General features: G+C 34.9%; 1 protein-coding gene across 2 annotated transcripts; it reads right to left on the bottom strand.

Annotated features, from left to right (window-relative positions):
* Window positions 1-793: 793 nt before the first annotated feature.
* LOC143544874 (lon protease homolog 2, peroxisomal-like) lies at window positions 794-10,637 on the bottom strand. 2 transcript variants are annotated; one of them, XM_077036863.1, is made up of 17 exons: window positions 10,426-10,637; window positions 9,801-9,913; window positions 9,637-9,739; window positions 9,385-9,554; window positions 9,184-9,275; window positions 8,526-8,705; window positions 8,329-8,412; window positions 8,119-8,246; window positions 7,212-7,413; window positions 6,925-7,131; window positions 6,053-6,183; window positions 5,024-5,237; window positions 3,991-4,296; window positions 2,916-3,110; window positions 1,818-2,066; window positions 1,557-1,658; window positions 794-1,046 (listed from the first exon to the last, which is right to left on the bottom strand). In XM_077036863.1, exons 1-17 carry the CDS (start codon window positions 10,530-10,532, stop codon window positions 960-962), a joined length of 2,670 nt encoding a protein of 889 aa, XP_076892978.1. In that variant the 5' UTR covers window positions 10,533-10,637; the 3' UTR covers window positions 794-959. The 2 variants fall into 2 exon arrangements, with proteins under 2 accessions (XP_076892978.1, XP_076892979.1); XM_077036864.1 differs by having other exon boundaries at window positions 9,637-9,733.
* Between the last annotated feature and the right edge of the window lie 2,636 nt (window positions 10,638-13,273).

Here is a 13,273-nt window from a genome sequence, read left to right as displayed (position 1 = left end):
GATAATACCTCAAATGTAAAGGAGAGGTGGCCAACCTCAAATGTAAAGGCTGCCCTTGACGATCTTGGTGGTGAGGATGACGAGGAGATGGCTGAAAACCTGAGGCTGGGACTAGTGGCGTCAAGGAGGTGGGTGAAGCTGGCAAGGGAGATGGTGCTGCCGAGGGTGAAGATGCAGCTTAGGTGGGCGATGAAGGATATATAAGACAAGAAATATTGTCTTGGGACTCATTTCCAAACAAAAGTACTACTAAGTAGACGTGCACAATATCGGGTGTTTTTTAAACCAGGAACCGGTTTCCGGTCAACAAAAGTCAAATCGGGTTCGGGTAGGAACCGGTTCCGGGTATAGTTGGGTATTTATACCGGGTTTTGACCGGTTCCGGGTCGGGTTTTGACCGGGTATTTCCGGTTCCACCGGTTCCGGGTCGGTTCCGGTTCCAGAACTGGCTCCGGTGAGAAATCCTATACCCGGTCCTACTCACGGGTAGGGTATGGATAGGAATCGGTTCCGGGGTCGGGTCCACCAAGTCGGGTCCGGAACCGGTTATTTTGTGCACCTCTACTACTAAAAAGTGTAAATAGAGGATCTTCTTAAGATCATCGAAAATATTGTTTGGATGTACTAGAAGAGTCAAATTGCTTCAGATAATAAAACATTTTATGTCAAATTGCCATGTATAATCGTTGCCACTTTTCATGTCAATTGCCATGTATAAATTGACACACCATGAAATCATAAGTCACTTTTTTATAAAGTTTGCGCCCGTGTAGGAAGAGTATCTAGTAACTGAGCACGCCTATCCATGACATTATAAAAATATTAAATTACGCGGTTTATTTATACACATTATGACGTGTAAACCTATGAAAAGTACTTGTATGGTGCATACATACACACAATAAAATACATACAACGTAAGACATGGGCAACCATCAATATATGACCAAATGACGGTGTCATAATCTTGAATGCTGCTGTCTCCAGGGGCACCCACCTTCAAAAGCTTGTACCAGTACGTCTTCCATTCTCTTAGCCACCAGTATCTGCACCAACCAACACTATTATTAAAAACAAGATATCTTTTCAACTTTGGGGGTTGTTTGGCAATCTTGTGCTGAATCATTAAGAGGTCTGACTTATTACGAGGTAGCCTCTGAATCATTCAGCATGTCTCTGAAACTTAACCATTACGAGGCTCCATGAACAATTAAGAGGTGTCTGTTTAGTGAACCAAATACACTCTTACCTCTTAACCGATTCAGAGGTAGCCTCATAATGGAATTAGAGGCAACCAAACAGCCCTTTAGTTGAAGCAATACCTAATGTTTTTTAAAACTATATTTTTTAGGATAAAATTAACCCAAACGTGTTAGGTACATGAAGTTTGAAAGTCGAAAATTTCGTAGTATAAATAAATGTTTTAGGTAAATGAAGTTGAAAGTTGAATAGTAATCCAATTTGACCTCAAAAGTCAAACTCTCTGTTATTTTAATTACATAGATTATGCAAGTAATAAATAAATAAATACTAATTCCAGTTAATTAATGCCATACCTCCATACTTCCAAGAACAGCTGAAGGCACTTCAACCAAATCTTTCAAATTCCTCTCAGGCAAGATAACTCGCTTAAGGCCGTACCGATGTGCTGCCAAAACCTGCACAATATCACAAATCATTTTAAAAATGCATACCAAAAAGCTAAAATTAAGATGGTAAATTTTATAAATGCATAAAAGAGACAACTAAACCCTAATTATAACTACTAAAGATTATACTTAACAATTGACAAATAGTGGAAAGAAGCAACGAGTAACCTTATCCTTAATGCCACCAACAGGTAAAACGAGGCCTCGCAAAGTCATCTCTCCAGTCATGGCTGTATCTGAACGTACTCTTCTACGACTGAAAAGTGAAACAAGTGCAGTGACGAGTGTGACACCAGCTGATGGTCCGTCTTTTGGGACAGCCCCTGCAGGGAAATGTATATGAACGTCCCGTCCTTCAAGCAGATTTCCACTTTCTTCTGCAGAAGTTAAATTAAGCTCTGTTGCCCTTGCTCTTACCTATTTCCAAACAAACCAAAACACACAGTCACATACTTAATTCTATATTAACTATAAAACGAATCAGATCCTTCAAAAAGATTTGTTAATGCTTTTCTGATTATTAGATGATGAGACAAACCATTCAATTAGACTTCATCATAAATGTGACAATTTCGATAAAGCTTCATCTTTAACGAGTATACTGAAAAAGAAATGAAAAAACTTCACACATTAGTAACCAAGTTTACCACTAAAGTCACTTTTTGTCTCTCTAAAGCTAGGTGTTTAAATCCTATGTAACCTTTCTTTATAAATGCTTTAACTTTGTAAAAGTTAAGTGACAAGAGGAATCTTCATTACTAATAAGTGTCAATTTTTTTCCAAATAACATAAAGCAGGAGGGTAATAATGAATAAAAAAAATTCAATAAATAATAAACAGTAACCCAGTTTTCATAAATGTTAAATTAAAGTCAAAATAGAAAAAGGTGACTTAAATGATAAAAAAAAATTTCATATTTTAAATTACATAGGATTGAAACACCTAATGGAAGTTGAGTGACTTTAGTGGAACAATAAGGAAACTTGGTTGCAATTGTGTCAAATTATCCCTGAGAATAGGCAAAAGTGTTTTTGTTATACAAATATCACCCATTTTGACACCAATAAATTAACAGACAACCTTCTCCATTGTTCCTCATGCATGCACAGATTTTGTCATAAAAAAGCAACTTGAGAAAAATAAAAAAAAATAAAAAAATGGAAAATTAACAGATAACCATCTCCATTGTTCCTCATGCATGCATAATTTTGTCACAAAAAAGCAACTTGAGAAGAAAAAATGGGAAATTAAGATGAAATGAAGTACCCAGGTCAGTGCTATCTGTGCAGATTCTTTAATAACATCGCCTAGTTGGCCAGTGAGGTGCAGGTCCCCCTTGCCCATCATTGATGTAGCCTCAATGAACTGCACTTCTCCACCAAAAGAGGTCCACACTAGCCCCACCGACACCCCCGGACTCACTACTCGTTCTGCAGTTTCCTTATCATCATACTTTGGAGGCTGCATTCAGTAAAAAAACAAACTTATATACAAAAGATGTACAGTAACACCAATATTCATGTGTTGGGAAAATATCTGAATCTTGTGATTACAATGAAGGGGAAACCTTCAATATAAGGGAAACAACCTATAACGGTTCCAAGGGGTGTGCGTAAAACCGAAATAACCGAACCTAAACAAAACCGACGATTTGGTTTTCTGTTTTCATAAAAACCAAACTTTCGGTTCGGTTTCAATTTTGCCTATAATTAAAACCAGAAAAACCAAACCCAAACAACAACTGACGATTTGCCTTTATGTTTCCGTAAAAAACCGAACTTTCGGTTGGGTTTCAATTTTGCATATAATTAAAACAAAATAAAACGAACCGAAATAACCAAAACCAACGTCTTGGGTTTATCCATTTATATTTTCATAAAATACGAACCGAATGAAAATGACCGAACCCAAAAAAACCAATGGTTTGGTTTTGTGTTTTCATTAAACGCGTATAATTAAAAGCAAAAAAATTACAAACCAAACCAAGTTTTTGGATTTTCATTTTTTGTTTTGAACTTTAAGTAATTTATAAGAATGTGATAAACAACAGTGTGTGTTTAACCAATTAATTATTTATTATCAAAAATATTTAGAACCAAATTCAGTATATTGGGACAATTTTTTTCTTGTGCCCAATGGCAAAACCGAAAAATTCAGAGCTAAACAATTTTCAAAAACCAAAATTACGATTTTTGGTCTGGTTTGAGCCCAAAACTTACCCAAACTGATCCATGCACACACCTCTAACAGTCCCGTGGGTTAAAGACAAAAAAATCCTAATAATAAACTAGTGATGATAAATCATAATTATAATTAACAATATGTAAAGTAAAGTGCTTACCCCTAGTACTTTTTCCAGCATATCTTCATCCACAGTTAACGGCGACATAACCCTGAACGCGCTTGCTATTTCATGATTGTTAACACCCATTGGTATGACCTCCATCTCCACTTCTCCTTCTGCAAGTCTACTCTCCATTAATGGTGATGAAATATGTTGCACATCTTTGTTTAGTGGGCCCACCACTGTTTGGTCTTGTTCTGCCACCCTTACTGCTGCTGCACGTGCTAATGCAGCCAGATTTCTCTCTAGGTTCCTCACACCCGCTTCTCGAGTGTATCGTTGAATAATAAGTTTCACCATCACCTACCAGATATATGAAAATATTCTAAATATTTTTCTTTATAGATAAATTACACTTTCGGTCCTTTAGGTAAATAGCAGATTTCAGGTTTTGTCCTTAAACGAGGGAAATAACTAAAGCTGTCCTTTATGTTGGCATTTGTAAAGTTAAAGTCATTTCACTAACGAACTTTAATTTTTTCCATCAAATCCAGTCATGTGACTTGCACATGAGAGCATTTTTGTCATTTTACTATATTAATTACAAAAATTGTAAAAAAAAATACAACCCTAGACTATCTACTCTCTCTCTTCTATCTTTTCCCATTCTCTCTCTATACTCTCTCTTTACAACCACCTACACCATACACATGTGCAAGTTACATGACTGGATTTGACATCAAGAACACAAAAACGATAATCACACAATTTACTTGACAACCCCCAATATAATAGATCTTGGTTGGTAAACAAATTTTTATAGACTCGCCAAACTTGGTAAACAAGAAAACTAATAAAACCCTAATTACCCCAAACTCTAAAACCCACTTGTTATTAGAGTTACACAGGTCGGCCAACCAACTTGTGAAGCCTCAGTAATAATACGGCCAACAGAAAGGGTGTAAACTGTGACAAATATGAACATATTTCATATGGACAAATTATGTTATTTCCTTAGTTTAAGGACAAAACCTGAAAACTGCTGTATACCTATATACTTAAGAAAAACTCAAGAAAAAGAATTGAATACCTCGGGAATTTTAAGGAACTCAGAATTCAAGCCATGCTGAGTTAGAACACGTGGGATTAGGTGGCGCATTGCAATATTAAGCTTTTCTTCAGCTGTGTATCCGGGAAGCTCGATGACTTCCATCCTGTCTAAAAGTGGAGGAGGAATTGGCTGTGCTCTATTAGCAGTCGCCACGAATATCACTTTTGATAAATCAAAAGGAACATTTAAATAGCTTTAAAACAAGGAATTAAGGAATCAATTTCTGAAACAATGTTTTAAGTCACTTTCTAGTCTCTCAAATTCAAATGATATGAATTTAGCTTATCTTGATTCTAAAACTAGTTGCCACACTTTAACCAAGTACCCTTGTATATGGGCATTTAAAGAACCGAACAATCAGTGAACAGTTCATGAATCGTTAAGCGGTTTATGTTGGTTTATCTAATAATCGAATAACCATTAACAAAATAGTTTGTTCATTTAATTAATCGAGCGAACATGAACACAAGTCTGGTTTGTTTATGTGTGTTCCCAAGCGTTCATCCAAGTTTGTTCATTTAAATTCGTTTATGTTCGTTTATGTTGTTAGTTCACTTTTGTTTTAAGTTTGTTCACTAATATATTCATTAAAATTTTTTTGTCCATTACAACTTTAGTCTAGTTTACTAACTTTTAAGGCCCAACACGTTATTTTTATGGCTACCTTTAACTGGTTTAGCTCACTTATGTCCGTTAATCGATGTCCATTTACGTTCGAGAAACATCCGTTTATGATGTTAATGAGGAAACATAAACAAACACGAACATGTTCATTTTCTTATCGAACAAACACAAACAAGAAAACCCCGTTTGTTTAATTGTTCAAGTTCGATCATTTATTCGATTAAAGTAAATCGTTTGTTCAGTTAAAGTTAATCGAACAAACACACACATGCCCGTTTGTGTTTGTTCAGTTTGTTTACAAGCCTCTTATCCATAAAAAGATAAAAGTTTTAACTAAGGACTAAAATATTAAAAAGAGCAAATGCATATACTAAAGTAGGATACTGATCATTGAATGATTTATTTTGCTCAGGGTCGAGAACCTCCAGTAGTGCTGAAGCAGGATCACCACGGACATCAGATCCTGTTTTATCGATCTCATCCAGCAACATAACAGGATTGCAAACAGCAACTTTCTGAAAGAAATAAGGAAAAAGATAAAGGTCAAAATGAACACACAACTGGTTTGGTAACCATAATTGGGTCTGTAAGCAAACCGAGCAGTGAACCATGTGTTTGCAGTTAGGCAGAAAGTTTGTTTATGTTCCTTCATTTAATAAATGAACAAACATGAACCGAAGTTATTGTTCATCTACTTGAATGAATGAACATGAACACATGTTCCATTCATGCATTTATGTTCGTTCATTTTGGTCCGTTTACTTTCGCTCATTTGAATTCGTTTCTGTCTGTTCTTTCATTTACATTCGTTAATTTGGGTTCATTTAAGCTTGTTCATTTACGTTGGTTTATATATTCATTTAAATTCCATTACAGTTTAGTATAATTTTATGAAATTAAAGCATCACCCATTACAGTTTGATGTAATTTTACCAATTTTTCAGCCCAACAAATTAATGTTCATGTTCACTTTTAACTAGTGTTCACTCAGTTTAATTCACCTCTGTTAAGTTATCATCATCCGTTTATGTTCATTTAAATTTGTCAACCGTTCATTTATACCATGAACAAATGAGCACGAACACGCTCACTTAATGAACGAACATGAACAAGAATACCCTTTTTATTTGATTGTTCGTGCTCAATTGTTTGTTCGATCAAATTTAAACAAACACAACATGACCCATTTGTGTTCATTCGGTTCGCTACAAGCCTAATCGTGATGCAACAAATCTGTAGTTGAAATTAAACTTCACCTTTAGTCCATCAATGAGTCGGCCCGGCATGCTGCCGATATATGTCCTCCTATGACCTCTAATATCCGCCTCATCTTTCACACCACCAAGTGATATCCGTACAAACTTCCTACCCAAAGCAGCAGCAATAGATGACACCAACGATGTTTTCCCGACTCCTGGTGGGCCCACAAAGCATAAGATTGGGCCTCTTGCATCTGGCTTCAACTGCAATGAAAGTCTCAGAACTCAATTCATTACAGCATTAATCAATTACAGAAAAGTGGTCAACTAGATTGTTGGTCAACCTTGCGAACAGCAAGATATTCAATGATCCTTTGTTTGACTTTTTCAAGACCAAAGTGGTCACTATCGAGTCGCTCTTTTGCGGCTTTTAAGTCTAATTCTACTTCTTCACTAGTTGTCTGCCATGGTAAATCAGCAAGAAGCTCAAGGTAAACACGAGAACTGTTGTATCCAGGTTGCTGAGGTTGCATTTTCTTCAGTCTCCTGATGAGCATTACAGTAACGGTTAGAAAAAAGATATAAAAACATGCTACTAGATGCACTTCGATTATGGACTCATAGGCCTGTGAATGAAGTATTCGTTCAGTTAGCTTTAACCAAGCAAACAATCAAAAACGAAAAATTTAACAAACAAGTTTTCTTATTTGTGTTCTTCATTAAGAAAATGAGTGTGTTTGTGTCCGTTTATATTCGTTTGTTAAGGTCCACGAACATAAATGAACAAACATAACCAAATATAGATGAACAAAATATCCAAGCAGTAACTAAAATTAAGCATGAACATAAATACGCTGAGCCTAAAATTTTATTAAAACTAGAGTAAATTGTAATGTGCCTATTCATTTTAGATGACTAGGTAAATAAATGAACTTAAACAAACTTTAACTAACAAAGTAACAAACATAAATGAAAGTAAACGAACGAACATTCACGAACATAAATCAACAAATGAGACATGTTCATGTTTCTTCTTTTAACTTTCAAAAAAAAAATTCGTTCATGTTCACTGAAAGTTCAATTCGTTTACAGGGCAATATGAAAGATGTATCCATCTAACCCTAACAAAGATTTGCCCTTTCTGCGTTTTTTAGTAATAAATTGTTACAGTTGACAGCAACGGTTATAAAATCCATCTTCATAGGCGAAACCAGGATGTATTTGCTTGTAAAAAAATCATAAAAGGTAGACCTTAGTTCTCTCTGTGCATGTTTCCAGACATTTGGAGGCATTCCAGCAGCTTGCATTTTTCTTTCAAGGCCTGCCACATCATCATCTTCATCATCATTGTCACCAAGCTCTTCTTTAATAGCCCTCATCTGGTAATAATATATAAAAAATAATAAGAACATAGATACAGTAAGCACATATTCAGCCTGTGAAATAAATAAGAAAGCAGACCTGCTGACGAAGAAGATACTCCTTTTGTGATTTTGACAGCTGTCCTTCGACCTTTTTTGTTATCTTCTCTGCCACCCGTATTGACTGGTACAAGTTTTTATAAACTTATAAACTCATTACAAAAGTATTCACTCAGATAAAATTGACAAGTATAGCATCTAGTCAACATTCATCAGTTGACCTATGAGGTTCGTTACCTGTAAGTGTCTATCAACTAATTCTGTGGCTTTTGAAAGTCTGACTTTAACATCCACAGAATCTAGCATTGACAGCTGTTCTTCAAAACTAATCTCAAAGCTTGCGACAAATATGTCCGCTAGTTTGTGCAGAGGGACTGTATCCAGAAGAACCTTGGTTCTCCCACCAGTTTTTTGTTTCTAAAGAAAATAAAGAAAAATGAAAAAAGGCAGTTAGACAAATCCAGTATATCCTTGCAGTCTTCAACTCAACAGTAATATCACTTGATGTGAAAATGCAATGAATGTCAGAGTAAAGTGCAGTAGTTTCAAACCCTAACACAAGCAACCGGTAAGTATAAACTAATACTAACTGTAACCGCACAGGTAAAAAGATATGGGAGAACAGAGTGAAAATAAGACAGCCTATCATTTTATAAATGAACAAAGTGAAACCAACTTATCAAGATATTTCTAACAGCAAGATAGCATACGCATCATGTTCTAAGAGAGAGAAAAAAACGCACACACGCAAACTCCACCGGAGACCTCTTTTTTCTATCTAAGTGGAACATGGAGAGGAAAGAATAATATGCCAATAAATAATAAAACAAAAAAAGATAAAGGAGATGTCTTTTATGTGAAACATGAAAGAAACTATAGCATGAGTTACTAATACCTGCTCGAGAACCGAAATAAGCTCCATGGCAGTTACTTTAAACTGACGAGACAGTGCTATAAAATCCGGATCTTGTTCAACTCGCTCCATCTCTGATTTGAGATTTAGACACTATTAGCAACTAAGCATGGTGAACGTATGCAGAAATTTTTACAAGGGATAAAAAGTAAGTAGATGCAATGATCATTCCGTGAGGTATACCAGCCTTAGTCATATCAAGAGGGGATATTCTTGCAGTAGAATATGCCCCCTTTGTATTTAGCTCCATGACACTAAATCTGCATAAACCTTCAAGAACGACTGTATATGTAACTCTTCCACTTGGTTTTTCAACTCCTCGTGACAGATGTAATGCACGAGCTGCGACGCCCCTAAAAATAAACATTTACACTGCACGTCACTTCATGAACATGAGATCAGCAGGACAATCATATTCCTCTTATCAGTATGTACCTTGTATGCCAATGAATAGGTTCTTGTTGACTTTTTCCATCAAGCTTGTGAGAAGCTGACATAACAGTTTGACTCTTTGAGCTTCTATCTCCCAAATCTGGCCCTGCATCTTTTGTGAGTTATTATACTCTTCAATGTGAATGTAATGTTATAAACTTAATCACCTTGTGTTAATATCGACCCCACTGATACTGTTTCTGCAGCATCTCGAACAGGTAAAATGCCAATCAAACCTTTCTCCTCCCTCTGCCACAATTCTTGTTCCACCAGCTTAACACTGCAGTAATCAGAATTAGCAGTTAAACCCTTTCTAATCCTAGCCACAAAACCTTTCATGTATCTCTTCTCAGTAACTACTAAAATTGTTACGCTATTAAATCAGTAATTTGAACTTATCCACCAATTTTGAACAATTTCACTGACAATTACAGATAAAACATCCAATAGCACATGGATTTCAAGTACAGATAATCAATCGAGTTCCAATTCTACTGTATTCATGTTCGGCCTAAAAAAGTTTCTAGAAAACACAATAGCAATGGACTAACGTGAGCAGAGAATAAGATTAACAAACAGCCTGCTTGGAAAAGTTGATCGAATAGGAATAATAGTGTCAGGCAACAAGATACAAGGAAGCTTCAGTTAAGTTTATAAGTCACAAAACGGCTAAACTAACCACAAAAGCAGCTTCGATGTATGTTTTGTCGGCAAAAACACAATTAAAGCAGAAACCCTAAAATAGGCAACGAAAAATCATCGTATAAAATTAGAAGATGAATAAACAACAACCTGCTTGGAGAAGTGCATCTTATACGAATAATGGCTCCAGGCAAGAGGACTTTGTTCCGAAACGGAAGGATTCCAATCCGACTAGGAAGCTCCACCGCTTCACCCATCAATTCAATTCAAACAAAACAACAACAAAGATAAAGATAGGATGGATGGATGGATGGATCAATTGGTTGATATATATAGGGTTTGAACAATTGAATTTTTTATTTGAGAGCTATTATAAATAGATGATGATGATGATGATTATTATTATTATTATTTTGACTACCAATGGTTCCGTTCGTTGGCGACGGCTTTCTGTTCATTCAATTTTATTGTTGATAATAATAATAATAATTAAGTTTCCATTTTGTAGGAAGCCCTTCATGTTTCACTTCTTTTTCATTTAATCTCCGAACTAAAACCAACTTTGATTGTGGGGTTGTAAACCGCTCACTCATGAACTATTTAAGGTTTGTTTTGAATCGAGCTAAAGCTTAAATAAGTTTATTTAATAAACAAGATTTTTATCTCTATATTTTGTATTTAGTATATTTGTAAGTATATGTTAATAACTATTATTATTTATATAGAGTAAAAGAGACTTTTGGTGTCATAAAAGTGAAAAGTGTCATGATTTAATTTTTAGATATATTAGATTTTTATGAAGTGTAGGCACAAAAGTTAGGTCTGTCTTGGTGGTAGTGTTTGTTAGTTTGATGTTGTTGTACCCAAGTGCCCTGGTTCCAAACTTGGAGAAGACATATCAATATTGTGATTTTTTTTTCTTTGCCAACTATATTTTCTTGCATTTTTTTTAACCAATCGAATTCACGTACTTTGACCACCTCAACGTCCGGTACCAATAATTATTGGATTTCAACAACGCTCAGGTTTAGTGATCCCGCCACCCCGTTAGTCCACCTTAATTTATATATATGTTTCGCTTTAGTTCTGGTATCATGACGAATGTAATCGAACGAATTTTCTTTTAGCGCCGGTACCGTAATGAGCATGACGTAAACCAAACATATTCATGTAGACTCACTGCCTCAATGATCGTGACCGACAACGCTCGGGTTTTACCAACACCTGACTTTAACGACCTACGCCACCCATTGGTCCACCTCAACTTTTGTTTTTATTTTTTTTAGTTTGGTACCATAATGAACACAAGCGAAACCGTAACAGACATGACAAAAATTGTCCGAACTCACCACCTTAACATCCAAGATCGATAGCGCCCGGGTTTTACCAACGTTGCTTATACCGTAACGAACGTAACCGATAATGATCGAATTCACATCGACTCACTGCTGGGTTTTACGAACGTCCATGCATACTTTTTACTAAGCATGTTAATTTAACGAACCTAATATCCACCAAAATCGCGTCCACTCTCCTCTACCACCCTCGGGTTTTATCGACTGATTTCCCCGCGCAACGCGCGGGTAGGATACGATAATGTTAATCTTAAATATATATAAACGAAACATTTAAAAGCCATTTGGTTGTTCATCGCATATTCTCAAGCTACCAGATTGCTTCATTTGTAATTGCAGGTTTCTCATGCATTTGAGTCGAATTCATAGGTTTATGTCTTATCAAACCCTGATAGCCCTTTAAAGGAAAATAACGTCTCATTAAATTAAAAATTAATCCCCTCAAATATTTGATATGAAATCCTATGAAATATAGATATACTAAAAATATATATTTGATTTTTTTAAGTAGGGTTATAACATCTCATTTATTTGTAAAACTCTTTCATCATCAAACCCTAAGTATATTATTAGCTTCTTTGCAATAAATAAATTAAAATCCAAAAATATATATAAATATTGGAAACGAATAATGTAAAACAACTCTCGTAATACGGGGGATAAAAACTAGTTAATATATATTATAGTAGATATAAAAATTAGAATTATAAATACATATGTATATAGTTCTAAGAATGTATAAATAAAATAATTATATAATTAATAAATAATAAACGACATGAAATCAAGTTTTAGAGATAGAGCTCTAAACGAGCGAACTCATGCTTGAGCCCTCTTAAGTTAAAACGAGTCAAGCTCAAGCCTTAACGAGTTTGGGCTCCCTCGGCTTGTTTACACCCCTAGCTAATTGGGGTCTACGCTCAAAGTGTGATGTTAACTAAGACGTATTTAGGATTTTAGGTTGAGTCGAGCTCTATGCAGTTAATGCGGAAAAATTCGGATAATGATCAAGGGCCATTATTTGAGATTAAGTTTATTGAGGTGAGAATGTGGTAATTTTAATATCATGCAATATATATATATATAAAGGATCAAGAGAGAACTCCTTCTTAGAGAGAGAACTAATAATAAGTATTTTTATTTTAATTGAAAAAATATTTATTTAATTTTTTTTCTTTCATCCTTTTTATATGTTGTTATTCTTCATCACAAAAAAATATAAAAATAAAAATAAATTAAAGAAAAACTCGTTGTAATGCATATATGCAATACGCCGACTTTTTCTTAATGCATGTGTGCACTAGTTTGTATTTTTATATGTGCAATAGTGTTAATTAGCATATATGCAATTGTTTGTACTGTATATGTGCAATAGTGTTATATTATATACAAAAATCGATATAATGCATATGTGCATTAATGTTGTATTATATATATGCGGTAGTGTGTATTGCATACAATTATTAGTGTTGTATTTGCATATATTCAATAGTGTGTATTGTATAATACAATGGTATTGTATTATATGCAATAAAACACTATTGTATATATGCAATAGGCATTAGTGCACATATGCACTACACCGACAAGTTTTTTTTAGTATCAATATAATTTTATTAGAAGGAGGAAAGAAAAAAAATCAC

This window comes from Bidens hawaiensis, unplaced genomic scaffold, assembly GCF_021521415.1.
Source record: "Bidens hawaiensis isolate Kalapana, Puna unplaced genomic scaffold, B.hawaiensis_p1.1 tig00013771_1, whole genome shotgun sequence".
In the NCBI taxonomy this organism is placed as follows: domain Eukaryota; kingdom Viridiplantae; phylum Streptophyta; class Magnoliopsida; order Asterales; family Asteraceae; genus Bidens; species Bidens hawaiensis.
This window is presented reverse-complemented; position numbering and strand designations above follow the sequence as displayed.

Excerpts from the sequence above, each read along its gene's own strand:
- LOC143544874 (XM_077036863.1), bottom strand. The coding sequence starts at position 10,532 with ATGGGTGAAGCGGTGGAGCTTCCTAGTCGGATTGGAATCCTTCCGTTT. Across the intron at positions 8,706-9,183 it reads TTATTTCGGTTCTCGAGCAG|AAACAAAAAACTGGTGGGAG; the intron begins GTATTAGTAACT and ends TATTTTCTTTAG. Across the intron at positions 8,247-8,328 it reads AGTATCTTCTTCGTCAGCAG|ATGAGGGCTATTAAAGAAGA; the intron begins GTCTGCTTTCTT and ends TATTATTACCAG.